Source organism: Ovis canadensis, chromosome 12 (assembly GCF_042477335.2).
Source record: "Ovis canadensis isolate MfBH-ARS-UI-01 breed Bighorn chromosome 12, ARS-UI_OviCan_v2, whole genome shotgun sequence".
NCBI lineage: Eukaryota > Metazoa > Chordata > Mammalia > Artiodactyla > Bovidae > Ovis > Ovis canadensis.
The window spans coordinates 13,902,258-13,925,687 of record NC_091256.1 but is presented as its reverse complement, the minus strand read 5'-3'; the positions used below and the strand labels follow the sequence as shown (position 1 = coordinate 13,925,687).

Genomic DNA, 23,430 nt, shown 5'->3' with positions numbered 1-23,430 from the left:
TTAATTTGAACTTCAAGTATACTAGCATCCAGTCCACAAAAGATGACGGAAATAATCACAGTGAACTGGGGAGTCAGAGAGCTGAGGGGAAACCAACCAAGGTTTCATGTGTTGCTTTTTCCTTTATGCAATGTTTTCCTGTCTTTGAAGAGGAGCAACTGTGGATTTTCTCTAGTAAAGTGATTTTGAATGTCTGGGTTTGGTTTTGGAAACAGTTTTGTAAGTCTCTGCAGTTTGAAATGATCCTTCCTTAAAAGCTTTCCAACACAACATGGGGTTTGAACACTCTTCATTGCTGAGGAGTGGAATTAGTTAGGACTCTTGTAATCAATAAAAATGTTTTGGGGTAGCACAAACCAAAAGGCTGTCTTTGGGGCTTCTCTGATAGTTTAATGGTTAAGACTCATACCTTCCAATGCAGGGGGCCTAGTTGGGAAAATAAGATCCTGAATGCCATGCAGTGTGCCTGCCCCTCACCCCCTCAAAAAAATACCAAAAGGTTATCTTTTACAAAGGTCCAAGGATATCTACCAGAATGACAGGAAATTAACAGTATCTTCTTGGAAACAAATTGGGGGCAGAAAGTACCATCTTTGACTTGTTTCTGAAGCTCTTTTATTATTCAATCTGCGGCCGACTATCATGGTTTAGGAGCAAATGGCCCTCTAATACATCTATTCTCTTCACTAGATGCGTCAGACTATGGAGGCCAATTAGAAGTGAGAAGTGTTGGAGAAGGAAATGGCAACCCACTCCAGTACTCTTGCCTGGAGAATCCCATGGAGGGAGGAGCCTTGTAGGCTACAGTCTATGGGTCGCAAAGAGTCGGACACGACTAAGCGACTTCACTAAAAGTAGAATTAAAAATATACACATGTAGAAGTGAGAAGTGAAGTTGCTCAGTTGTGTGCGACTCTGCAATCCCATAGACTGTAGCTTACCAGCCTCCTCCATCCATGAAATTTTCCAGGCAAGAGTCCTGGAGTGGGTTGCCATTTCCTTCTCCAGGGGAACTTCCCGACCTGGGGATCAAACCCAGGTCTCCCATGTGGCAGGCAGACGAACCCACTGAGCCACCAGGGAAGCCCGGAGGCCAATTAGTTCCTACTTCAAATTCTTGGGTAAGAAGTCTCCTTGAGTACAGCTTGAACTAGGGTCTTAACCCACAGAGCAATCAACTGTGGCAGGGGATACTATGCACCATGTGCTCAAGGCCCTCTTTCTGCACACTTGTGGTCGACACGTGGAGACAGACTGGACAAGCTATGTGATTTGTGGGGCCCTGTGCAAAATTCTGAAAGAGATGGGAATACTAGACCACCTGACCTGCCTCTTGAGAAACCTATAGGCAGGTCAGGAAGCAACAGTTAGAACCGGACATGGAACAACAGACTGGTTCCAAATAGGAAAAGGAGTATGTCAAGGCTGTATATTGTCACCCTGCTTATTTAACTTCTATGCAGAGTACATCATGAGAAACGCTGGGCTGGAAGAAGCACAAGCTGGAATCAAGACTGCCGGGAGAAATATCAGTAACCTCAGATGTGCAGATGACACCACCCTTATGGCAGAAAGTGAAGAGGAACTAAAAAGCCTCTTGATGAAAGTGAAAGAGGAGAGTGAAAAAGTTGGCTTAAAGCTCAACACTCAGAAAACGAAGATCATGGCATCCGGTCCCGTCACTTCATGGGAAATAGATGTGGAAACAGTGTCAGACTTTATTTTTTGGGCTCCAAAATCACTGCAGATGGTGATTGCAGCCATGAAATTAAAAGACACTTGCTCCTTGGAAGGAAAGTTATGACCAACCTAGATAGCATATTGAAAAGCAGAGACGTTACTTTGCTAACAAAGGTCCGTCTAGTCAAGGCTATGGTTTTTCCAGTAGTCATGTATGGATGTGAGAGTTGGACTGTGAAGAAAGCTGAGCGCCAAAGAACTGATGCTTTTGAACTCTGGTGTTGGAGAAGACTCTTGGACTGCAAGGAGATCCAACCAGTCCATTCTAAAGATCAGTCCTGGGTGTTCTTGGGAAGGACTGATGCTAAAGCTGAAACTCCAATACTTCAGCCACCTCTTGCGAAGAGTTGACTCATTGGAAAAGACTCTGATGCTGGGAAAGATTGAAGGCGGGAGGAGAAGGGGACGACAGAGGATGAGATGGCTGGATGGCATCACTGACTCGATGGACTTGGGTTTGGGTGAACTCTCGGAGTTGGTGATGGACAGGGAGGCCTGGTGTGCTGAGATTCATGGGGTCACAAAGAGTTGGACACGACTGAGCGACTGAACTGACTGACTGTGCAAAATGAAAATGCAGGGCTTCCTTGTTCAAAAATTAAGACTTTCAAGATGGCAACAGCAGAACATTAAACCAAACATGTGGCCCTTCTTAGTGTGGGGTCTCATGTGACTACACAGGTCTCACGCCCTGAAGCTGCTTCACTCTGTGGACCTGGATGAAGAACCTCCAAAAGGAGTTTCTAGACTCTGTGTGTCGGAATTGGAACCAGTGTTTCCTGTTCTTTTTGAATTTATAACTTCACATTGACATGTTTTCCACCATTAATGGACTTTCTTATCAGATCCAGTAATTTATGTGGAATTACTTGAATTATTTACATTAATTATCACTGGACCACCCATTTATTTTTAAAAGTTTTTGTGCCTTCATTTTATTGTTAGGCACAACCGATTTGTATGAACCACTCTCATGAGAAGAGCTGAAGATAATGTCTTTTTCTTTTTTGGTGGCACCGAGCCCCATGCAGGACCTTAGTTTCCCCACCAGGGATCGAACCCATGTCCCCTGCGGTAGAAGCATGGAGTGTTTATTCTTGGCTGCATCAGTTTTTAGCTTTGGCACATGAGACCTTCTTTAAGGCGCATGGGCTTCTCTTCGGTTGTGGTGCTTGGGTTTAGTTGCCCCACGGCATGTGGGATCTTAGTTCCTGGACCAGGGATGGAACCCATCTCCCCTGCCCTGGAAGGCTGATTCTTGATCACTGAACCAGGGGAGCCCCTGTCCTTTTCCTTTTTAACTTGGATTAATTTTAGACTAAGAGAAAAGTTGCAAAGGTAGGTAGGCTTACCAGTTTCCATATATCTCTCTTCCATTTTCCCCTATTGTTACCATCTGTACCATAACTCCAGTACAATTATCAGGACCCCCAAAATTAACATTGTTGCAATACTACTAACTAAATGTGAATTTCACCAGTTTTTTCTACTAATATCTTTTTCATTTAAGAATTCTTTTAACAGCTAAAACATTTTGTATTGCACACACAAGCACAATATGCCTGCTGAATTGTGTCCGACTCTATGCAACCCCATGGACTGTAACCTGCCAGGCTCCTCTGTCCTTGGGATTCTCCAGGCAAGAATACTGGAGTGGGTCACCATTCCCTTCTGCAGGGGATCTTCCCAACTCAGGTGTTGAACCCGGATCTCCTGCACTGTAGGCAGATCTGAGCCATCAGGGAAGCCCACTCTGTACTGATGTACAGCCAGTCAACAATGTTGTGATATGAAACTATCACTGTTCACAAACGACGGTCACTGAACCACCAGGGAAGCCCCTGTCCTTTTTCTTTTTAATTTGAATTAATTTTAGACTTACAGAAAAGTTGCAAAGATAGACTTCAGTTCAGTTCAGTTCAGTCGCTCAGTCGTGTCTGACTCTTTGCGACCCCGTGAATCGCAGCACGCCAGGCCTCCCTGTCCATCACCAACTCCCGGAGTTCACTCAGACTCACATCCATCAAGTCAGTGATGCCATCCAGCCATCTCATCCTCTGTCGTCCCCTTCTCCTCCTACCCCCAATCCCTCCCAGCATCAGAGTCTTTTCCAATGAGTCAACTCTTTGCATGAGGTGGCCAAAGGACTGGAGTTTGAGCTTCAGCATCATTCCTTCCAAAGAACACCCAGGACTGATTTCCTTTAGGATGGACTGGTTGGACCTCCTTGCAGTCCAAGGGACTCTCAAGAGTCTTCTCCAACACCACAGTTCAAAAGCATCAATTCTTCGGCACTCAGCTTTCTTCACAGTCAAACTCTCATATCCATATATGACCACTGGAAAAACCATAGCCTTGACTAGATGGACCTTAGTCGGCAAAGTAATGTCTCTGCTTAAGGCAATGGCAACCCACTCCAGTACTCTTGCCTGGAAAATCTCATGGGCAGAGGAGCCTGGCAGGTTACAGTCCATGGGGTCGCTAAGAGTCGGACACGACTGAGCAACTTCACTTTCACGCATTGGAGAAGGAAATGGCAATTCACTCCAGTGTTCTTGCCTGGAGAATCTCAAGGATGGGGGAGACTGGTGGGCTGCCGTCTATGGGGTCGGACACGACTGAAGCGACTTAGCAGCAGCAGCAGCAGGTTGGTTATAACTTTGCTTCCAAGAAGTAAGTGTCTTTTAATTTCATGGCTGCAATCACCATCTGCAGTGATTTTTGAGCCCCCCAAAATAAAGTCTGACACTGTTTCCACTGTTTCCCCATCTATTTGCCATGAAGTGATGGGACCGGATGCCACCAGTTTCCATGTATCCCTCCTCCATTTCCCCCTAATGTTACCATCTGTACCATAACTCCAGTACAAGTATCAGAACCCCCAAAATTAACATTGTTGCAATACTACTAACTAAAGACCTAACAGGGAATGAACAGTGAAGGGACTCAGCCAAACATATACATGTATCCATTCTCCCCCAAACCCCTGCCTCCCATCCAGGCTGGAACCTAACTTTGAGCAGAGTTCCCTGTGCTATATAATAGATTTTTGTAGGTTATCCACTTTAAATATAGCAGTGTGTACATGACCTTCCCCCAATCCTTAACTATCCCTACCCCCCCACACACCCTGCAACCATGAGTTTGTTTTCTAAGTCTGTGAGCATGTTTCTGTTTTGTAAGAAGGTCCATTTGTATCATTTCTTTTTAGGTTCCACATATTAAAGTACGTCATGACTCACTTCACTCAGTATGACACGCTGTCCCTAATGCCTTTTTCTTATTTTAGGATCCTGTCCAGGACCCCACACTGCACTTGGTTCTTTCTCCCTATGCAGTCTTGTGCAGTCTGGAAAAGCTCCTTAGTCTTTCCTGATTTCTCGTGATTGACTTTTTCGAAGAATACTAGTTAGTTCTTTTGTCAAAGGCTCCTCAATTTGAGTTTGATGTTTTAGCATAAGCAGACTGAATATTACAGGTACGATGTGCACCCTCAGTGAATTATATCCCAGGCTCCTGATGTTATGTGGCTTATTACTGGTGATGTGGACATTTATCACTTAAGGTGATTTCTACTGAGCTTCTCACTGTAAAATTACTCCTTCATTGTTAAAGTTATCTTTTGGTAGACTTTTTGAGAGTATGCAAATGCTGTTTCTTCTTAAACTTCTGCCCATATCACTCATTAAAGGAACTTGTTTGCACCAACTACCACTGCCTACCTAATGGTGATAGTTTCTTTAGTTCTTTTTAAAACTGTATTTATTTATTGGCTGCACTGGGTCTCTGCTGCTTCGTGGGCTTTCCCTAGGTGTGGCGAGCAGGGGCCTCGCTCCAGCTGTGGTGCTCGGGCCTCTTATTTAGGCAGCTTCTCTCGTCGAGGAGCCGGCGCTCAGTAGTTATGGTACCTGTGCCCAGTTGCCCCCAGGCACGTGGGACCTTCCCAGGCCAGGGCCAGGGATCGAACCCATGTCCCCCGCATTGGCAGGTGGATTCTTCACCACTGGATCACCAGGGGAGTTCTATGGTTCTTTTTGTCTCCAGGCTTATGGTATCCAGTCAAGATGCTGTTTCCCAGAATTCACGTTAGTTCTTTTCTTCCCATCCTTTTTAATGTGGCTATGTTACTGCTTTATGATAGGGCCATTGTTAGTACTTCTATTCCACTTGGGTTCTCTACACCTCCTAGTTGGTTTTAGTTTGTTTATTTTGGGGGCATGTGATGTACCACTGTGGTTCTAAGGGCTGGACTCATTCAAAAAGTACACTATCACTGCTTCCTCACATCCCTTACTCCATCCACGTTTACCTCCCCCCAACGTCTTCCATTCTCTTCACACCTGCTCCCTGTAGGTAGCCAGTCTCTTTAGATTCTGGTTTCTCTTTTCTGTGTTTCTTTTACACAAATGGGCAGATGCAGTATGTTCTCCCGAATTCCTTTCTTTCTTAGGGCAGCATCCTGAAGGCAAATCTCTCGTGCTTTGTGCTTTTCTTTTAGCAGTATGTTCTGGCAACTGTGTCGTGTACGTGTGTGTGTTAGTTGCTCAGTCGTGTCTGACTCTTTGAGATCCCATGGACTGTAGCTCGCCAGGCTCCTCTGTCCATGGGGATTCTCCAGGCAAGAATACTGGAGTGGGCTGCCGTGCCCTCCTCCAAGGGATCTTCCCAACCCAGGTTTCCTGCATAGCAGGCAAATTCTTTACCAGCTGAGCTACCAGGTTAGCCCATTTTGGCAACTATTTTAATATCGATTCACAGAGTTCTCATTTTTTAAATTAAAGTGTGATATTTACTTCTTTTTGTCTCTGCTGGGTCTTCACGACTGTGTGGGCTTTCCCCTGGGTGTGGCAATTGGGGGCTTCCCTGTGCCCTCTCCAGGGCGCTGGGGCCTCAGCGCTGCATGTGGGCTCAGTAGCTGCGGTGCACAGGCTCAGCTGCTCCACGGCATGCGGGATCTTCCCGGATCAGGGATGGGACCCGTGTCTCCTGTATTGGCAGGTGGATTCTTCACCGAGTCACCAGGGAAGCCTCATTTTTTAAAATTTTATCCACACCGTCAAGTATGTAGAATCTTAGTTCCCCAACCAAGGATTGAAACTGTGCCCCCTGGAAGTGCAGAGTCTTAGCCATTGGACCGCCAGGAAGTCCCCTCCTCATTTTTAGAAGCAGCTGCTGAGTATCCCACGCCAGTGTTCTTGCCTGGAGTATGCCAGGGACGGGGGAGCCTGGTGGGCTGCCGTCTATGGGGTCACACAGAGTCGGACACGACTGAAGCGACTTAGCAGCAGCCGCTGAGTATGTCACTGCACCGTATGCCACAAACGTATGAGCACTTATGTGCTTAGTGACTCAACCGTGTCCACTTCTTTGCAACTCATGGACTGTAGCCCACCAGGCTCCTCTGTCCATGGCATTCTCCAGGCAAGAATACCCCGGAGTGGGTTGCCATTTCCTCCTCCAAGGGGATCTTCTTGACCCAGGGATCAAAGCCAGGTCTCCTGTACTGCAGGTGGATTCTTTGCCATCTGCGTTATCAGGGAAGCCCATGAAGACTTAGGTGGTTTCCAATATTTTGCAATTACACATAGTATGTGTATGTGTATTTTTCCATTGTCAGAGGTATATATTCAAGCGATTGTCACAGATCATTCTCCTCTTCCAACCCTCCCTTTCTTTAGGAATTGGGAGCTGTGCTGATGTTGCTGTCCATAAAATGTCTTCTTTCTTAGCTCTCCCTTTTAAGTCTGTAATCTCTGACAATAAGTATAGATTGTGATCAGGAGTATTTTCTGAGACTTTCTGAGAAAGTCTTCACTCTTTGTCTCAGTCAATAATTTGGGTGGCACCCCCAGCCTTGTTCTACAGTAGTGGTTCTCAACTTTGTCTGAACATTAAAATCCCTGGAGAAGGCAATGGCACCCCACTCCAGTACTCTTGCCTGGAAAATCCCATGGACGGAGGAGCTTGGTAGGCTGCAGTCCGTGGGGTCGCTAGGAGTCGGATATGACTGAGCAACTTCACTTTCACTTTCATGCATTAGAGAAAGAAATAGCAACCCACTCCAGTGTTCTTGCCTGGAGAATCCCAGGGATGGGGGAGCCTGGTGGGTTGCTGTCTCTGGGGTTGCACAGAGTCGGACACTACTGAAGCAACTTAGCAGCAGCAGCAGCAGGAGTTTTTTTATATAACATGCCTGGGAATGCTCTAGGTAGATTCTGTAATGAATGCAAGATCTCTGGAGTGGGACTCAGGCACCTACATTATTTTGCAGTGCACAAGAAATTCCAGTGTGTGGCTGAAGTTGAGAACCACTGGTTATATCCTCGAAATGTTACAACACTCTCCTGACCCTCACCGTACTCCCTGTGATTTGCGCCAGCTGCAGAATGATCAGGAGGTGCTCCACTCAAGAGAATTCCCAATTTTTACCTGGAAAAGAGGTAAATACCTGCTGGCTTAATTTCAAGAGGATCTGTCAAAGCCTTTAATGAGGGCCTAGCTAAAAAAAAAGTTCTTTCTTACATACAATCTGAATGACTGGTACAAGCTGCTTCAGGGTGAGAAGGAAGAATGTTGAACTTCCTTTTCTCTCCTTCGACACACAAATCTGGGTCCCTTCCTTTGCAGTTGGTAGTGTTAGTAAGACTTTGTGGGGACTTTCCTGGCAGTCTAGTGGTCGGGGCTCTGCACTTGCACTGCAGGGAGGCAGAGGCATGGTTCCTGGTAGGGGAATGAGGACTTCGCATGCTGCACAACTTGTCTGGGGGAAAAAAAAAAAAAGATTTTGTAAAGCAAAAGTCTATCCATAACACTTTTCCATCAAATCAAGGATACTACAAGTATAATACACCTGATTATCCTATCTTAGTTATTCTTGGTGTCAAGAAACAAACCCACTGCTGAATAGTTATTAAAGTGAAAGTGAAGTCGCTCAGTCGTGTCCAACTCTTTGCGACCCCACGGACAGTAGCCTGCACCAGGCTCCTCTGTCCATGGGATTTTCTAGGTAAGAGTACTGGAGTGGGTTGCCATTTCCTTCTCCAGGGAATCTTCCCGACCCAGGGATCGAACCCAGGTCTCCCGCATTGTAGACAGACGCTTTACCGTCTGAGCCACCAGGGATGAGATGCAATCAAATGTAAGAAATCTCTCTATTTCAGAGATATATAAATGTGGGAAAGTATACACATTAGAATTCATGAAATACAGACCTTTAGCTTAGACTTCTCTGAACTTCACGCCTACAGGATCATCTGAATTTTTCACAGGCTCCTCAAGCCTAACAGGCCGCATTGGTGTACCCTTCACCTACGTTACCAAAGCTATTCCTTTCCCTACCTTCTCTATTTTGGCAAAGCGAACCGCCAAATCAGAAACATGTCAGTCATACTGATCTTGGCAAGGCAGCGGCAAGCGGGCCCGTGAAGCTAGCTCAGGAATCCTAGCCACCAGTGAAAAATGCATTTATTATGGAGGCCGAAACTGTAAGGTACAAATGCAGGTACAAATTTGTCATTGGAGACATAGCACAGGTGGGACAGCACGCAGAGAGATGTTTTAACGTGGTGGCCCAAGGACGAAGGAGCAGATGAGACTGAGGAGGGGCTTGGAATGCAGGAACGGAAAAACCAGACCCTTATCTCTTTCCCTCCCCTATACTGTGACTATTAATGGATTTCAGGTCCTCCTGAGCAATATAACCTGTCTCCCCTCAACCCCACAGGGAGGAGGCATCTGCCCTACTTGACCCCCACCCAGTATACAAGCCTCATCCAATCAGCAAGTGCCCCACAAGACCCCTGTCCCACTCGCTGCACCTTGGCTGCAAAAGTGGACTGAGGACCCTGCTCAACTAAGGACCCCGCTCAACGCCGGTTCTCCCTGGAGCTGGCCCGCTGTTCTAACAGCGTCTCCCACTCTGATAAACTTTCCCTCTCCTTCTGTCTCATGTCTGGAAATTCTTTTCCTCCCCAAGCCCAGCCCAGGACAGTTAAGACAGAAGCAAGGCAGAGATGCACACCCAGAGAGAAAGGGTGTGGGCGTCTCCCCTGGTGAGGAGGGGCACGGTAAAGAGACGGTGAAGTCCTCTACACAGGGCAGTTCTGTCAGGTCTTTTTCTTTCTTCTGGGCAATCATCTGGTTCCTCTTCCCACCCTGACCTACCCGGGACCCTCCCCTGGGTACACACGCACCCCTCAGCCAATGTGGGTCTCCAAGTGCAGGCTTCTGAGAGGAGCAAGGTTCATTATGGCCTGGCAGTATCTCTTGACTTTGGACCCTTGTCCAAAAAGAGCGGGGAGTGGAGATCCTTAATTCTTTACTCTAACAGGGTTTCGCCCCTCTGGGTCCTTACCGTGACTATTACCTTAAGGTGTTTACAAGAGACAAACACTGGCTATTTACCTTGTTTCTGTTGTTGCTTCCATTTCGGAGGGCAAACAGGAAGCTGACTGTAAATGCCTTAACTGGAGCCCGCCTATCTTTCAGCTCAAGAAATGCTAACAGTTTTAAGTATCCAGCCTGGAGCCCACTTCTTCATGCCCCATGAAATGTAAGCAGGAGGCCAGTTGTAAATGCCTAACCTGGAACCCATATATCTCCTACAGCAACACCAGCCCGCTGCTGCTAAGTCGCTTCAGTCGTGTCCGACTCTGTGCGACCCCATAGACGGCAGCCCACCAGGCTCCCTCGTCCCTGGGATTCTCCAGGCAAAAACACTGGAGTGGGGTGCCATTTCCTTCTCCAATGTATGAAGGTGAAAAGTGAAAGTGAAGTTGCTCAGTCGTGTACGACTCTTGGCGACCCCATGGACTGCAGCCCACCAGGCTCCTCTGTCCATGGGATTTTCCAGGCAAGAGTACTGGAGTGGGGTGCCATTGCCTTCTCCAAACTTAGCATTACCACACACCAAAATCAACACTCTCCCTCCCTTCAATAAAACAAACAAAAAAAGGTGAAGGGGGGTGAGGAGGTTTGAAAGAAATTAGTAATTGCTATTGTATGTCAGTACCTACTGCAGGAAAAGAAAAGTGTTAAGAATATAATTGTATAATTATTCACCAGCCCACCACCCTGGGAAAAACCACTCTCTTAACACTACCCAGGACTTTGTGTACATTTTTTTTTTAAACCATAGTTGAGACCCCACTGTACATAAATTTTGTACTTCTGGGGCTTTTTTTTTTGCTTAATAATAAGCATTTTCTTTCTTATTAAAGATATTTTAAATCATAATTTTAAAATATGTATATAATATTCCATCAGGAAATCTATTTTTCTACCAATCACTCAGGTTTTGTTTTTAATATTTTCAAAACACAGCTGTATGACTGCACTGAATATCTTTGCCCATGTATTTTTGTTACCAATCCTCATTAATTTCTTAAGACAGATCCTAGAAACGTACATATAGGGTGAAAGGGCTGAACAGAACAATGATTGTCGATGTGTTCTCAGTATCTGCGGTCTTTTAAGAACAGCAGGGATTATAAGTCACTGGGATGATTCCATTTGGATCCCCACTGAAAATCCCTAAGTTACATAATTACAGCACTGTAGGTAACTGATGGATCAGGCCACTTGGCTACACCTTCACTGGCTGTTCTGTCTGGTACCTCGCTCTTGAATGCATTGCCTTCTCTCTCCTCCACTGTGACTCTGAGTTTAAGCCTTCCTCATTTCTGCAAAATTACTACAGTAATCTCCTGACTACTCTCCACCCCTCTAATCAATCCCTACTCCACACTGTCCTTATTTTCTTTCTTAAACATCAACCTGATCAGATTATCCCTTGCCTAAAAATCCTACAGAATGAATACTCCATCCAAAAAATGGGTGAAGGATATGCACAGGTCACCTCACAGAAGAGGAAAACACACATTTGTACATGTGAAAAACTGAAGATCATCCTCATTAAGATATAAATGTAACCAAGACATTTTTTCACCTATCGCCAGTTGGCAGAGTTTCAGAGGATTGATTAATAACAAATGATTACAAGGGTGTGCAGAAATACTGCTACAGTCATCGTTAATAGTAAAGCATTTTGGATGACATTTTGGCAATGTTTTGGATATGTGGAGGAATGCAATCTGCCTGTTAAAAACCAAAATCCACCCCACTAAATGTGAAGATCTAATTGGCATTATTAAACTAGATGGGTTACCATCCCCTCTAGTAAACAGAAGGGCACTCTGGAAGAAGGTACAGAACAGAAAGAAAGGGAGGTCGCTCAGTCGTGTCCTACTCTTTGCAACCCCATGGACTGTAGCCCATCAGGCTCCTCCACCAATGGGATTTTCCAGACAAGAGTACTGGAGTGGGTGGCCATTTCAGAAGCTTCTTATAGGAAGAAGGGTGGGGTAAGGGAGCTATTAGCAGAAGAAAAGAAAGGATTATTTTTAGGCCAAGAAACCTTCTTTCCGGGAGGAAGGAAGTGGCAGGGGTTTTATCATGCAGATTGCTCCTTCAGGGGGAGTTTGGGGTGGAGACCGGAGTGGAGAGGGCCCAGGAGAGAATAACCTCGTTGGTGCTAACCAGAAAACTTCAGATAAGCCGATCAAGACTTTCTGGGGAAGGCTGAGCCAGCTCTTAGGTTAGGTATTAGATCTAGATTTGGTTATCTGCGGCTCTAGTGAAGCCGTTTAGGGTTCATGGTTTTTGCTTTAACATGCCTAATTTCTCGGCCTCAATTACTGCACTTGGTTAAATCGGACTACTAGCTACCTTAACGGTCTCAAGGAAGTAAGATAATTTAGGGGAAAGTAGTAATAGTTAACATTAGGAAGCATTTGCTGTTCTAAGTATTTCATATGTGTTAACTCATTTAATCTTCACAATAACCCTGTAAGCACCATCCCCATTTTACATATAACAAGACTGATGCACAGAGGGCAAAATACTGCCCACAGGGTGAAGTTAGTACTAAGAGTGAAGCTGGGATGACTGGTTTTAAATCTAGCTTCAGTCCTTTTTTTTTTTTTTTGCTGCCAACTTATGCCCATCTTTGCTTTTTTTTTTTTTTTTTTTATGATTGCCCACAGCACCCACAGTCAAAGTTCGTTTATATAGAATTGGCCCCTTCGCTAGTTACATCAACTGTTCTGTCGTTGCTTCGGGTATCTCATCACAGCCTTGCCCGGTTGAGCTCCAGAGAACGCAGTCACCTCTCATTCCCACTCACTTTCGGCGTCCTGGAGAACGCTGGGTACACTGTAGATCCTTGGATAAATGCCATTGGACGTTTCCGTGGGATCGACGACATACCTTTACAAGCGTAAAATAACTTTCCCAGACTGAGACAGGTACCCGACAAGCAGCGCGCGCAAGGACTGAGTACCGCCCTGACCGCCGAGAGACCCACAGCAAGCTCTGGAACCGACCTGTCCCGAGGGCTCCTTTACTTCAGCGGCGCCCAGCCGGAACCTTTCAGCCGCGGCCGAGGCACCCCGCCGGGACGGCGCGCGGAGCACACAGCAAGGGCGGGTGAGTCGTCTAAGTCAGTGCCTGAACCCTCTAACTCACCTCGAGCCTCGGGGGGACAGCCCCAAAGTCTGACACGTGGGAAAAACCGAGTGACGACAACATTTTCGTTCCTTAAAAAATACCACAGTCAAGTGGTTCCGAGGGCGGTCCGTCTTCTTTTTGGTTAGGCATATTCGTGGACAGCCCGCCGGAAACAAAGGCGGAAGCGAGGGCAAGCGGCGGAAGCCGCGGGGTCTTCTGAGGCAGGGAGTCTCCGGGGCCTGCGCCGGCGCTCTGCGGCGCCCCCCACTCGGACGCGGGCTTCGCGGGCGGGCGTGGGCGTGGGTGTCGTCGCTGAGCCGAGGCCGGGCGGCCGGAGTCCTCAGGCATGAACCTCGAGTTGCTGGGTGAGGAGGGCTGTGGCTGGGTCCTGGGGAAGCTTCGGTCCTGGAAAGGAGGGGCCCAGGCGGAGGGGACGCGCCTGCAGCCTCAGGGACCCGGCTCCGGACGGACCTGTGGGCGCCTCGGTCTGGACCGGCGACTGGAGCGGGAAGCGGGGCTTCTGCCCGAGCGGAGTGCGTCGCTCTCCTCGAGCGCGCTTTGCAGTTCAGTGGTGGAACGACAGGGACAGGTAGTTTGCGAGTTACTTTCGAATACAGGGATCCCAGGTGCTGCAGGAGCCCAGAGCAGGACCAGAGTACGTTGGGGCGGGAACCTGGGAAGGGAGGTGAGGCTCTGAGCACTTGCCAGGGTTTGGTGAAACATAGGTGCTTAAGGAGGGGAACTTGTGTGTCTTCCAGTAGCAGTGCCTCGTTGAGTAAATGAAAAGCTCTCAGAGGCTGCTGACCTGAAGGCGGTAAGCAAGTAAGTCGCACAGTTGGCACTGAAGTCCAGCTGTCTTGACTTTCTGTTTATGTTACTTACCAGGGACGCTGTGTAAAACACTGAGCAGTGAGCTGGAAGTCCGTTTTCTTTTGTCACACTCTCTGATTTATTTCTTCCCTCAATCTGTTTATAAACTGTAGGTCTTTCTGGGTTTTCATCAGGTAACGTTTAGCATCATAGCCTAAGGATGTCAGGTTTTAGGAACTTCTAAGTGATTTGCTATGTTTGTTTCTGTTTTTTGAAAAATTAAATTCAGAAGGTACACTGACAGTCCTAAGGACTGTAAAACTTTTTAAGGAATGGTTTTTGCTTTTAAGGGCTTCCCTGGTGGCTGAGTGGTAAAGAATCCGCCTGCAGTGCAGAAGACTCAGGTTCCATCCCTGGGTAGGGCAGATCCCCTGGAGAAGGAAATCACAACTCACTTCAGTATTCTTGCCTGGGAAATGCCAATCCATGGGATCATGAAAGAGTCAGACATGACTGGCCACTAAACAACAGCAGCAAAGGGCTAAGAACATCTAAAAGAGGGGAGTGAGTATCTCTGGGGCAGAGCAAGAAAGGTAATCCAGAAAGGAAAACAAAACCTGTGGAGGAGTTGGAGTTTTGAGTGGATATTTAAGACTGGCAAAATGTTGAAAATATTGGGAGGAATGCTTCTTAGGAATATGTTTGAGCTAAGGTGTCAGTGAAATGAATCCTAAAGGTATTTTCCTGCTTGGCCAGGTTGTGGGGACTGTGAATAACGTGAAAAGGTGAAGAGACAGGGTTGTTGCTGTCTGGTCTTTGGAGGCTTTTGAATGCCCAGCTGAGAAGTGTTGCTTTTCAAGGAAAGTAGAGCAGATGCATTAAAAAGTTTTGACCTGCTAAGTAACTTAGTCAGACCTGTGATTTTTTTTTTTTTTTTCAAAGGATTTATCTGACAACAGTATGGGGTGGAAGTCTTGGAAGTTGTGAAACCAGCTTGGAGGGCTAGAGTAGATCAGGGATATAGAAGATCTGAACTAGAAAATGGGAAGAAAAGACTTAGAGAATGTAGAGTTGACAGCTTGAAAATTGATTGCATATCGTGGTGGTGGTGGTGCTGGTGGTGGTGCTGGTGATGAGAAGGAGTGAAGTGAAAAATAATGGGAATCGGTAGTGGTGCTATTCATAAACATTTAAGAATGTCTGGAAAAGACAATTAACATTGGGTATGTCAAGTGTTGACCTGGGATTTAGGAGAGAGGTTTGTATTTATGAGACAGATTTATAATACTCCTCAGTTCAGTTCAGTTCAGTCGCTCAGTCGTGTCCAACTCTTTGCGACTCCATGAATCGCAGCACGCCAGGCCTCCCTGTCCATCACCAACTCCCAGAGTTCACCCAAACTCATATCCGTCGAGTCAGTGATGCCATCCAGCCATCTCATTCTCGGTCGTCCCCTTCTCCTGCCCCCAATCCCCCCCAGCATCAGTCTTTTCCAATGAGTCAACTCTTCGCATGAGGTGGCCACAGTATTGGAGTTTCAGCTTTAGCATCAGTCCTTCCAAAGAACACCCAGGGCTGATCTCCTTTAGAATGGACTGGTTGGATCTCCTTGCAGTCCAAGGGCCTCTCAAGAGTCTTCTCCAACACCAAAGTTCAAAAGCATCAATTCTTTGGCGCTCAGCTTTCTTCACAGTCCAACTTGTACATCCATACATGACCACAGGAAAAACCATAGCCTTGACTAGACGGACCTTTGTTGGCACAGTAATGTCTCTGTTTTTAAATATGCTATCCAAGTTGGTCATAACTTTCCTTCCAAGGAGTAAGCATTTTTTAATTTCATGGCTGCAGTCACCATCCACAGTGATTTTGGAGCCCCCCAAAATAAAGTCTGGTACTGTTTCCACTGTTTCCCCATCTATTTCCCATGAAGTGATGGGACCAGATGCCATGATCTTCGTTTTCTGAATGTTGAGCTTTAAGCCAACTTTTTCACTCTCCTCCACTTTCATCAAGAGCCTTTTTAGTTCCTCTTCACTTTGTGCCATAAGGGTGGTGTCAATACTCCTACAGATAAGCCAATCAAAACCTTGTGGGTAGATGATAAGACCCAGGGAAAAAGTGGGAGGGGAAGAAAAGGAAACTGCGGAGGACAGATTCTTGGATGGTAATCAATATCTCAAGGATAAGAGGAGGAATAAATGATACTATATCAGCTAACAGTTACATACATACTGCTTACTGTGAGCTCGGCCTCATTTCAAGTGCTTTTCATAAATGTATTCATTAGAGGTAAAAGAATATGGGTTAGTGTGGCATCTTCCACAGAAGCAATTGTGGAGCAATTGAGGCTCAGAGCTGAGAAAGGGCTACTCACTTTTTGGGCAACTTGGGACTCCTTAGCAACTTGAACAGAAACTGATTACAATTTAGGAAGATGTGGGAGATGGACTGGAGGCAGAGTTGATTCTTGTTTTTAAAAACTTGGGGATGGAGGAGAAGTAATAGGCGCATACCTTGAAAGAGAGCAGAGTCATAGGACGGAGTTTTCATGTATGGTACAGAAGTTTCATGCAGGTAAAACTTAGCAAGGAACGTTAGCATTGGATAGTTAGTTTAAAAGACTGACTGGACTCAAAAGATATAATTCTCTATGGGAATGACTGAATTTTTTACAGTGAGAAAGTTAATTATTGCAGATAAAAAGGAGAAAGGAACAGCAGTGATGTGACTGAGGGAGCATACTAGAGCATGTCTGGCCAGGTAAAGGAAGGGGATGATAGTGTGTTCTTAATACGGACTCTCAAAACACTTTCACCTCTGCAACCACTTTCTTTCTTTAAAAAGAATTTATTTATTTATTGGGCTCTGCTGGGTCTTAGTGGCAGCGTGTGGGATCTAGTTTCCTGGGCAGGGTTCAGACCCAGCCTCCCTGCATTGGGTGCACTGAGTCTTAGCCACTGAGGCCTTACAGTGTATTAGGCAGTATGCGCTGGAGATAAAATTTAAGTAAGAGTTTTTCAAACTTAAGTCAACTCACAGTAAGAAATATATTTTGTCATAACCCATTATATATACATGTAACTAAGAACTTGTGTGGCTCACTGAGTAATTTATCCATTTGTGGTGGATTGGGTCCTAATGTTTGATAAACCCTGAAGTAAGGTACAGTTTCTGCCCTGGATAGGTACGTAGAACTGGGAGGAGAGGACTTCCTTGTAGCTCACGGTGTAGAGTCAGCCTGTGGTGCAGGAGACCAGGGTTCAGTCCCTGGGTTAGGGAGATTCTGTGGAGACGGGAACGGCACTCCACTTCAGTGTTCTTGCCTGGAGAAGTCCATGGACAGAGAAGCCTGGCGGGCTGCAGGCCATAGGATCGCAAACAGCTGGACACGACTGAGCGACTAAGGCAGACGCAGGAGGAGAGGGATGTAAACAAATGACCGTGATAAGGAAGGAGAAGGCAGTGGCCCCCCACTCCGGTGCTCTTGCCTGGAAAATCCCATGGGCGGAGGAGCCCGGTGGGCTATAGTCCATGGGGTCGCTAAGAGTCGGACACGACTGAGCAACTTCACTTTCACTTTTCACTTTCATGCATTGGAGAAGGAAATGGCAACCCACTCCAGTGTTCTTGCCTGGAGAATCCCAGGGACGGGGGAGCCTGGTGGGCTGCCGTCTATGGGGTCACACAGAGTCGGACACGACTGAAGTGACTTAGCAGTTAGCAGCATGATAAGGAACCACAATTAAAGGTAGGAATCCATTATGGAAACCAGCTGAAAGAGCAGTTAATTCTGCGTTGTTGGGGCGGCAGTGGAATTTTGGGATGATTTTATAGCAGAAGCGTTATTTAAGTCACAGTAAGGATGGACTAGGATTTTTCCAAAGGGAAAAGATGATGAAGGTGATGACCGGTGCAGAGAACAGTGGGGGCAAGCTTGAGGCATGGACGTGTGGTGAATACTCACGTGCTGGTAGCTTACAGCTGGTGCTTAGGGTGGATTATGTAATATTCTGCCCAGGTGCTAATGGGGAGTTAGTCACAGATAAAATGGTAAATACTGGTAGGGGCCAGATTATTGCCTTCTAAAATTGTGCTTAGGATTTTAGTATATTGTTTATTTTAGCAGGGGAGATTTTTGAGCAGGTAAGTGATGTGGTGAGATTTGGGGCTTAGAAAACAGGCTGCCTGTAGCAGCTGTGTTAAGGATTGATAATGGAGGCCAGACTGGAGCCAGGGAAATGTAATTACAGCAGCCGTGGCGCCAGATTAGCTCGAGGTATCAGTTATTTAGCCACCTGCAAGTTGCATTTCTCTAGAAAGAAATGGTGCTGACTCTTGTCATCACCTGTTAGATTGAGGAAGTGGAATAGAAACTGCTACTCTGGGCCTAACTTAGAGTAGGAAAGAATTAGGTGGCAAGTCAAAAATACTTCCAGTGGGGCAAAAGGACCATGAAATTTTAGAGTTCCTACTACCAGATTTTCTAAAGAGCAAGCTGTTCAGCTGTTTAGGGAGTAGGTATTATTCCGTGTCATCAGACTGGGAGAAAGAAGTCTCTAAAGACCTAGAAAGCAAAAAGGCAGTCTGGAGGAAGGATTGTAACTAGGGAAAAAGAGGCGGTCCCTGGGGGGACTGGTGCGCTCACACTGCAAGCAGTCTGAACTCAGATTCTCAGAAAGAGAAGGGTGTGTTGCTGGAAGTGAGTGTATGAGGGTGACACCAGCTTTATTCTTAATTATTGGCATACAGTTGCTTGGCACCAGCTTTTAAGACTCGTGCCAGGAGGGACTTCCTTGGTGATCCGGTGGTTAAGACTTGACCTTCCAGTGCAGGGGTTACAGGTTCAATCCCTGGTCAGGGAGCTGAGAGTCCACATGCCTCTGACCCGAAAAACCAAACAGAAACAATGGTCCACATCAAAAAAAGAAAAATTGTAGGTAATAATTAAAAAGAAAAGTTTCAGGAAAGCTAATGTGATCAAAGGCCAATACTGTACAGATGAGGCGGCTTCATTATGTGGAGTGTGAAGGCAAGGAGGATGGGGGGCAGCAGGGCAAATGAAGTGATTACTGGACATTGCAAAGGAAAGTCCTTCACAGGGAGAGATTTCGGTAGGTCACTTAGCTCACTTCTCTTGGTTGAATTACATTCCTTGGCCTTGAAGGAACTTGCATGTGAAATAATGTTGAGGATCTTTGTGTCTTGGGGAGAGAAAAGACATGCAGAAATAAAGGAGATGGGCAAAATTCTGACTTTGTAATAAAGGACAGGTGAGGTTTCTAAATCATAGACTAGTAACCTTGAGGTCAAATTTGGGCAAGTTTCTAGATTATAGTGCACCAGGTTTCTTGGCCAGGTTCCAGTTTTGCCAGTTTTAATTTAGCTGTGAAATGGATTATGATAGTACTCACTTAATAGTGAATGGAGAGGATTGAATGAGACAGCATACTGAAAATCTTAGTAGAGTTTGACAAACACAAGCATTTAGTAAGGGTAGCTGCTAATGATAAATGCAAGTTTGAGCACTTGAAAGAAATGATAAGCCAGCATGAGTTCACGTCTAGAAAACTCATTAAATTTCTTTATGCTTTTCAAATTAACATATACTGTAAATATTTATCACAGCAGTGCAAACAGTTGTAGTGTTTAGTCGCTAAATCATTTCTGCCTCTGTGACCCCATCGACTGTAGCCCACCAGGCTCCTCCGTCCATGGAATTCTCCAGGCCAGGATACTGGAAGGGGTTGCCATTTCCTTCTCTGGGGGATCTTTCCAACCCAGCGATCAAACGCACGTCCCCTGCATTTGCAGGCAGACTCTTTAACACTGACCCGGGGAAGCCTGTTCCTACACGTTAGGAGATGACAGAGCTAATGATTTTTAATGCATTCGTGTTAGATACATGCTCATGGTACAGAATTTTAACTATAAGTGCTTATTTATTTGCTCATGTCTTTATTTGCCGTGGCATGTGGGATCTTCATTCCCGGCCAGGGATCAAGTTTATGTCCTAAGCGTGAGGTGTGGAGTCCTAACTGCTGAGCCACCAGAGAATGCACGATAAATGTTTATTTTTTTATAGGTGGTCTTTTTTCCCCCTGCCTCCTCCTTCCTTTGTTGATAATCCCATGTATCTCCTTCCATGTTTTTCTCTCTGCCTGTTGTGTGTATATACACGTTACCAGGAAAATGAGATTGAATTATATATACTTTGTGTCTTTTTTCCCTTCAGTAGCACAAATCAAAGTTTTCAAGAGAATTAGTGTAATTTATCCATATTTCCCTGGGAAGTCCCATGGACCGAGGAGCCTGGCGGTTCACAAAAGAGTTGGACACGACTTAGTGACAGCGCGACAGCAGTCCGTCTTTGAGTACAGCAGCTCATTCATTCCACTAATGATAACAGGCGTTTACCTTGTTTCCAGTTGGCGGGCAGGAGTTGGTTTTGGGGTTTGTTTTTTTTTTGCAATCAAGAGCAATACTTTAAAAACCCTTGTCCTTATGTACCATTGTTGTGTTTCGGTTTCCAGTTGTAGGATTATTGAGATGAGGGATATTTTTGCTTTTAATAGATGCTGTCAGAGTCCTTTTCCAAATGGCTGTAACAATTCCCATTTTTATATAGACGGTGACTGAAAGTATTCCTTTATTCACATTTCCGCCCCCAGCAAGTGCTCTGTCTCTAAATTTTCCCGTCTGATGGATGAAAGTGGCACCTCATTTTTCACTTGATTTACACTTCTCTGAACTTGATGTTTTCCTTTGTTTAGAGGCCCTCTTATTTCTTCTTGTTTATTCATATCCTTTAGCCTTTTTTCTGATTGTTTTTCCTTATTGTTGTATAGACTTGCTTTATAGTATAGATACCAACTCTTGTCCGTCATCTACATTGCCAGTTTTTGTAAATCTTTTGTTTATGGAAACTTGTTCCATGTAAAACGTTCCAGTTTTTATATAATCAGATGTATTTCTCTCTCTCTTTTGGTTTTCTAATTTTGTTAAGGTCTTCTCCACCCTATATTATACATGGAATCTCTCAAATTTTTTTCTAAGATTTCTGATTTTAATTTCTGAAATTTATTTTTATATGTGATATGAGAGAGGAATCGGAGCTGTTTTTTCTCTCAGATGGATAGTTAGTTGTCCATCCATATAAAATAAATTCTCCACTAAATTGAAATGTCATTTTTATCATATACCAGCAGCCTTGCAGTTCATTTAGAATTGCTTCTACATTTGTCTTTAATCCATCTGGAATTGCATAAAATTTATTAGTTTTTGGAGAAAGCCAAAGCTTTTCTATCCCAGAATGCATTGTAGATTGCCTTTTCACTTATTCATATTTTACAGTCTTAACTAAGATTTTATAGTTTTCTTCTTTATACATGGTATGTCTTATTACATTTTCCCTTAAATATGTATGTTTGTAACCACTGTGAATGGAATTTTCCCCTTCATTTTCATTTCTGGATATTAATTGCCAATGTAGAGAAAAGCTATTAACGTTTGAATGTTTTCCGGATATAAAACCACTTTGCCTTATTTTCTTACTAATTTGGTGGTGGTTTTTTAAATTAACATTTCTTCTGTTTTTTAGATAGTGATGCCAGAAAAGAGAAATAGTGTTATTTCCTATATTAATGTTTAAACCAATTGTTTCATTTTCTTATTCCATTGGCTATTATTAGAATGAGCTACTGAGTTTTAGCAAATTTGTTTTTCAATATCTACTCATAGGACTGTATGACTTAGACATTATGTATGTCTAAGACATACATTCGACCACGTTGTGCTGCTGCTGTTCCTTTGGAGTGAGTTTGATGGGCCTGTTCCTCCCCGGCCCCGCTCCCCTTGCTGTGTACCATTATGCCTTCCTATATGGTAGAATAATAAACTCCAGATTTTTTGTGTTTAGAATTTGATTATAGTTATTTACATTGCTAGAAATTACTTTTCTGTGGAATTTATAGGTGATTCATAAACCTTGTACCATTTATGTTCTTAAGTGAAAGAGACTTGTTGCCGGGGTCCAGCCCCGGTGGATCCAGGGTGATTCGAAGGTGGGGGGAAGGAGTCGGCGTCTTTGGAAAAATACATATTTAATCACAGATATAGAGAGATTAGAAATGGATAGTGTAGTAGGAAGATTAGTGGAGAAAAGGAGGCTGAATAACTTGGATTACGTGGAATAGCATCCATGCTCCAGATGGGAATTCAGCCAGAAAAACGGGAGCAAGAAAGAAGCGACATGGGGGAATCAGTCTTTCCGGAAACTGATCCGATGTCTTTATTTTGGGGTTTGCTTATATACCTTTTGTTACACATAGGGATGAATACAGAGTCACGTGGGGGTCAGCAGTCCTGACCTTTATCAAAATCAGGTGCTTCACATAAATGTATAAAAAAGGTCTTAGGGATATTACATCATCTTCTGGCCATGAGTGAGACCTGCTGACATTTTATGATCCTTTCTTTCTGATAACCAAAAAACTTATTTCTTCCAAGGGTGTTTGTTCTTAAACCAGGCACCACCCTCCAAATAAAGTTACATTCCTATAGGGTGAGGGTGTAGTGAGTTACAATCAAGAAAGGAGTTTATTTAACCCAAGGTTAACATGATTAGTCTTAAAGGTTAATACTTATTTCTCCTATATGCTTAAAGGTTAATACTTATTTCTTCCTATATGCTAGTTATATTCATTATAAGGGTAGGGAACATGGAGATTTAGCAGCAAACATCAGCCCAACAAATGAAAATCCTTTCACCAATGCTCCTCTTAAGATCTATTTAGTCTTAAGATATGATAAAGTTACATTTTTACATAGCAAGGACACAGTGATATATAACAAAGTACAGTGATCTATTACAAAAGAGAAAATCCATTAACTCAAAAAGTCTAGTATTGCTAACATCAAAAACTACTATATTTCCTTTGCTATATTCCAAATACATTGATTAATATATTCCCAGGTGCCTAAGGATATGGAGGCCTGGCGGCAATCATTGACTCAACAAGAAGAAAAAGTCCTATGCTAATTAAGACTCTCAAAATACTCCAAAACTCTCTGTGCTGTTTACAGTTGAGAGGTAGTAAACAATCTTGTGCCTAGTGGCAGCAGTATGGATAATCCTGTCACACAAGCTAGTCTGTCAGCAGAGAGGTTTGACCTGAGACATCCTTGTCCCACCCAGAGCAGGGAATTAGCAGCAATTATTGACACAACAAATGAAGAACCCTTCACCAAATAATTCCTAACCAACCCATTATAGTAATAATTTCTAACTCCCCAAAATAATTCGCCTTTAATAAGTCTAAAACATCTCAACAATCACATGTGGCCGGACAAACCTATACAGGTGGGCTAGATAAC

General features: G+C 44.7%; 1 protein-coding gene and 1 long non-coding RNA gene across 7 annotated transcripts in view; one reads left to right on the top strand and one right to left on the bottom strand.

The window, feature by feature from the left end:
- Positions 1-6,506: 6,506 nt before the first annotated feature.
- Positions 6,507-13,036, bottom strand: LOC138415957 (uncharacterized). The gene is made up of 2 exons (XR_011247463.1): positions 12,923-13,036; positions 6,507-8,500 (listed from the first exon to the last, which is right to left on the bottom strand). It is a non-coding gene; the product is annotated as an uncharacterized lncRNA (long non-coding RNA).
- A 374-nt stretch (positions 13,037-13,410) lies between these two features.
- Positions 13,411-23,430, top strand: part of RBBP5 (RB binding protein 5, histone lysine methyltransferase complex subunit) — a 42,110-nt gene continuing 32,090 nt past the window's right edge. For 2 of the 6 annotated variants that reach the window (XM_069544504.1, XM_069544500.1), the window contains exon 1: positions 13,411-13,610. In XM_069544504.1, coding sequence (XP_069400605.1) covers positions 13,592-13,610 — 19 coding nt within the window. In that variant the 5' untranslated portion in view covers positions 13,411-13,591. Of the gene's footprint in view, positions 13,835-23,430 lie in introns of all 6 variants that reach the window. The other 4 variants (XM_069544501.1, XM_069544505.1, XM_069544503.1 and 1 more) reach the window with 4 other exon arrangements.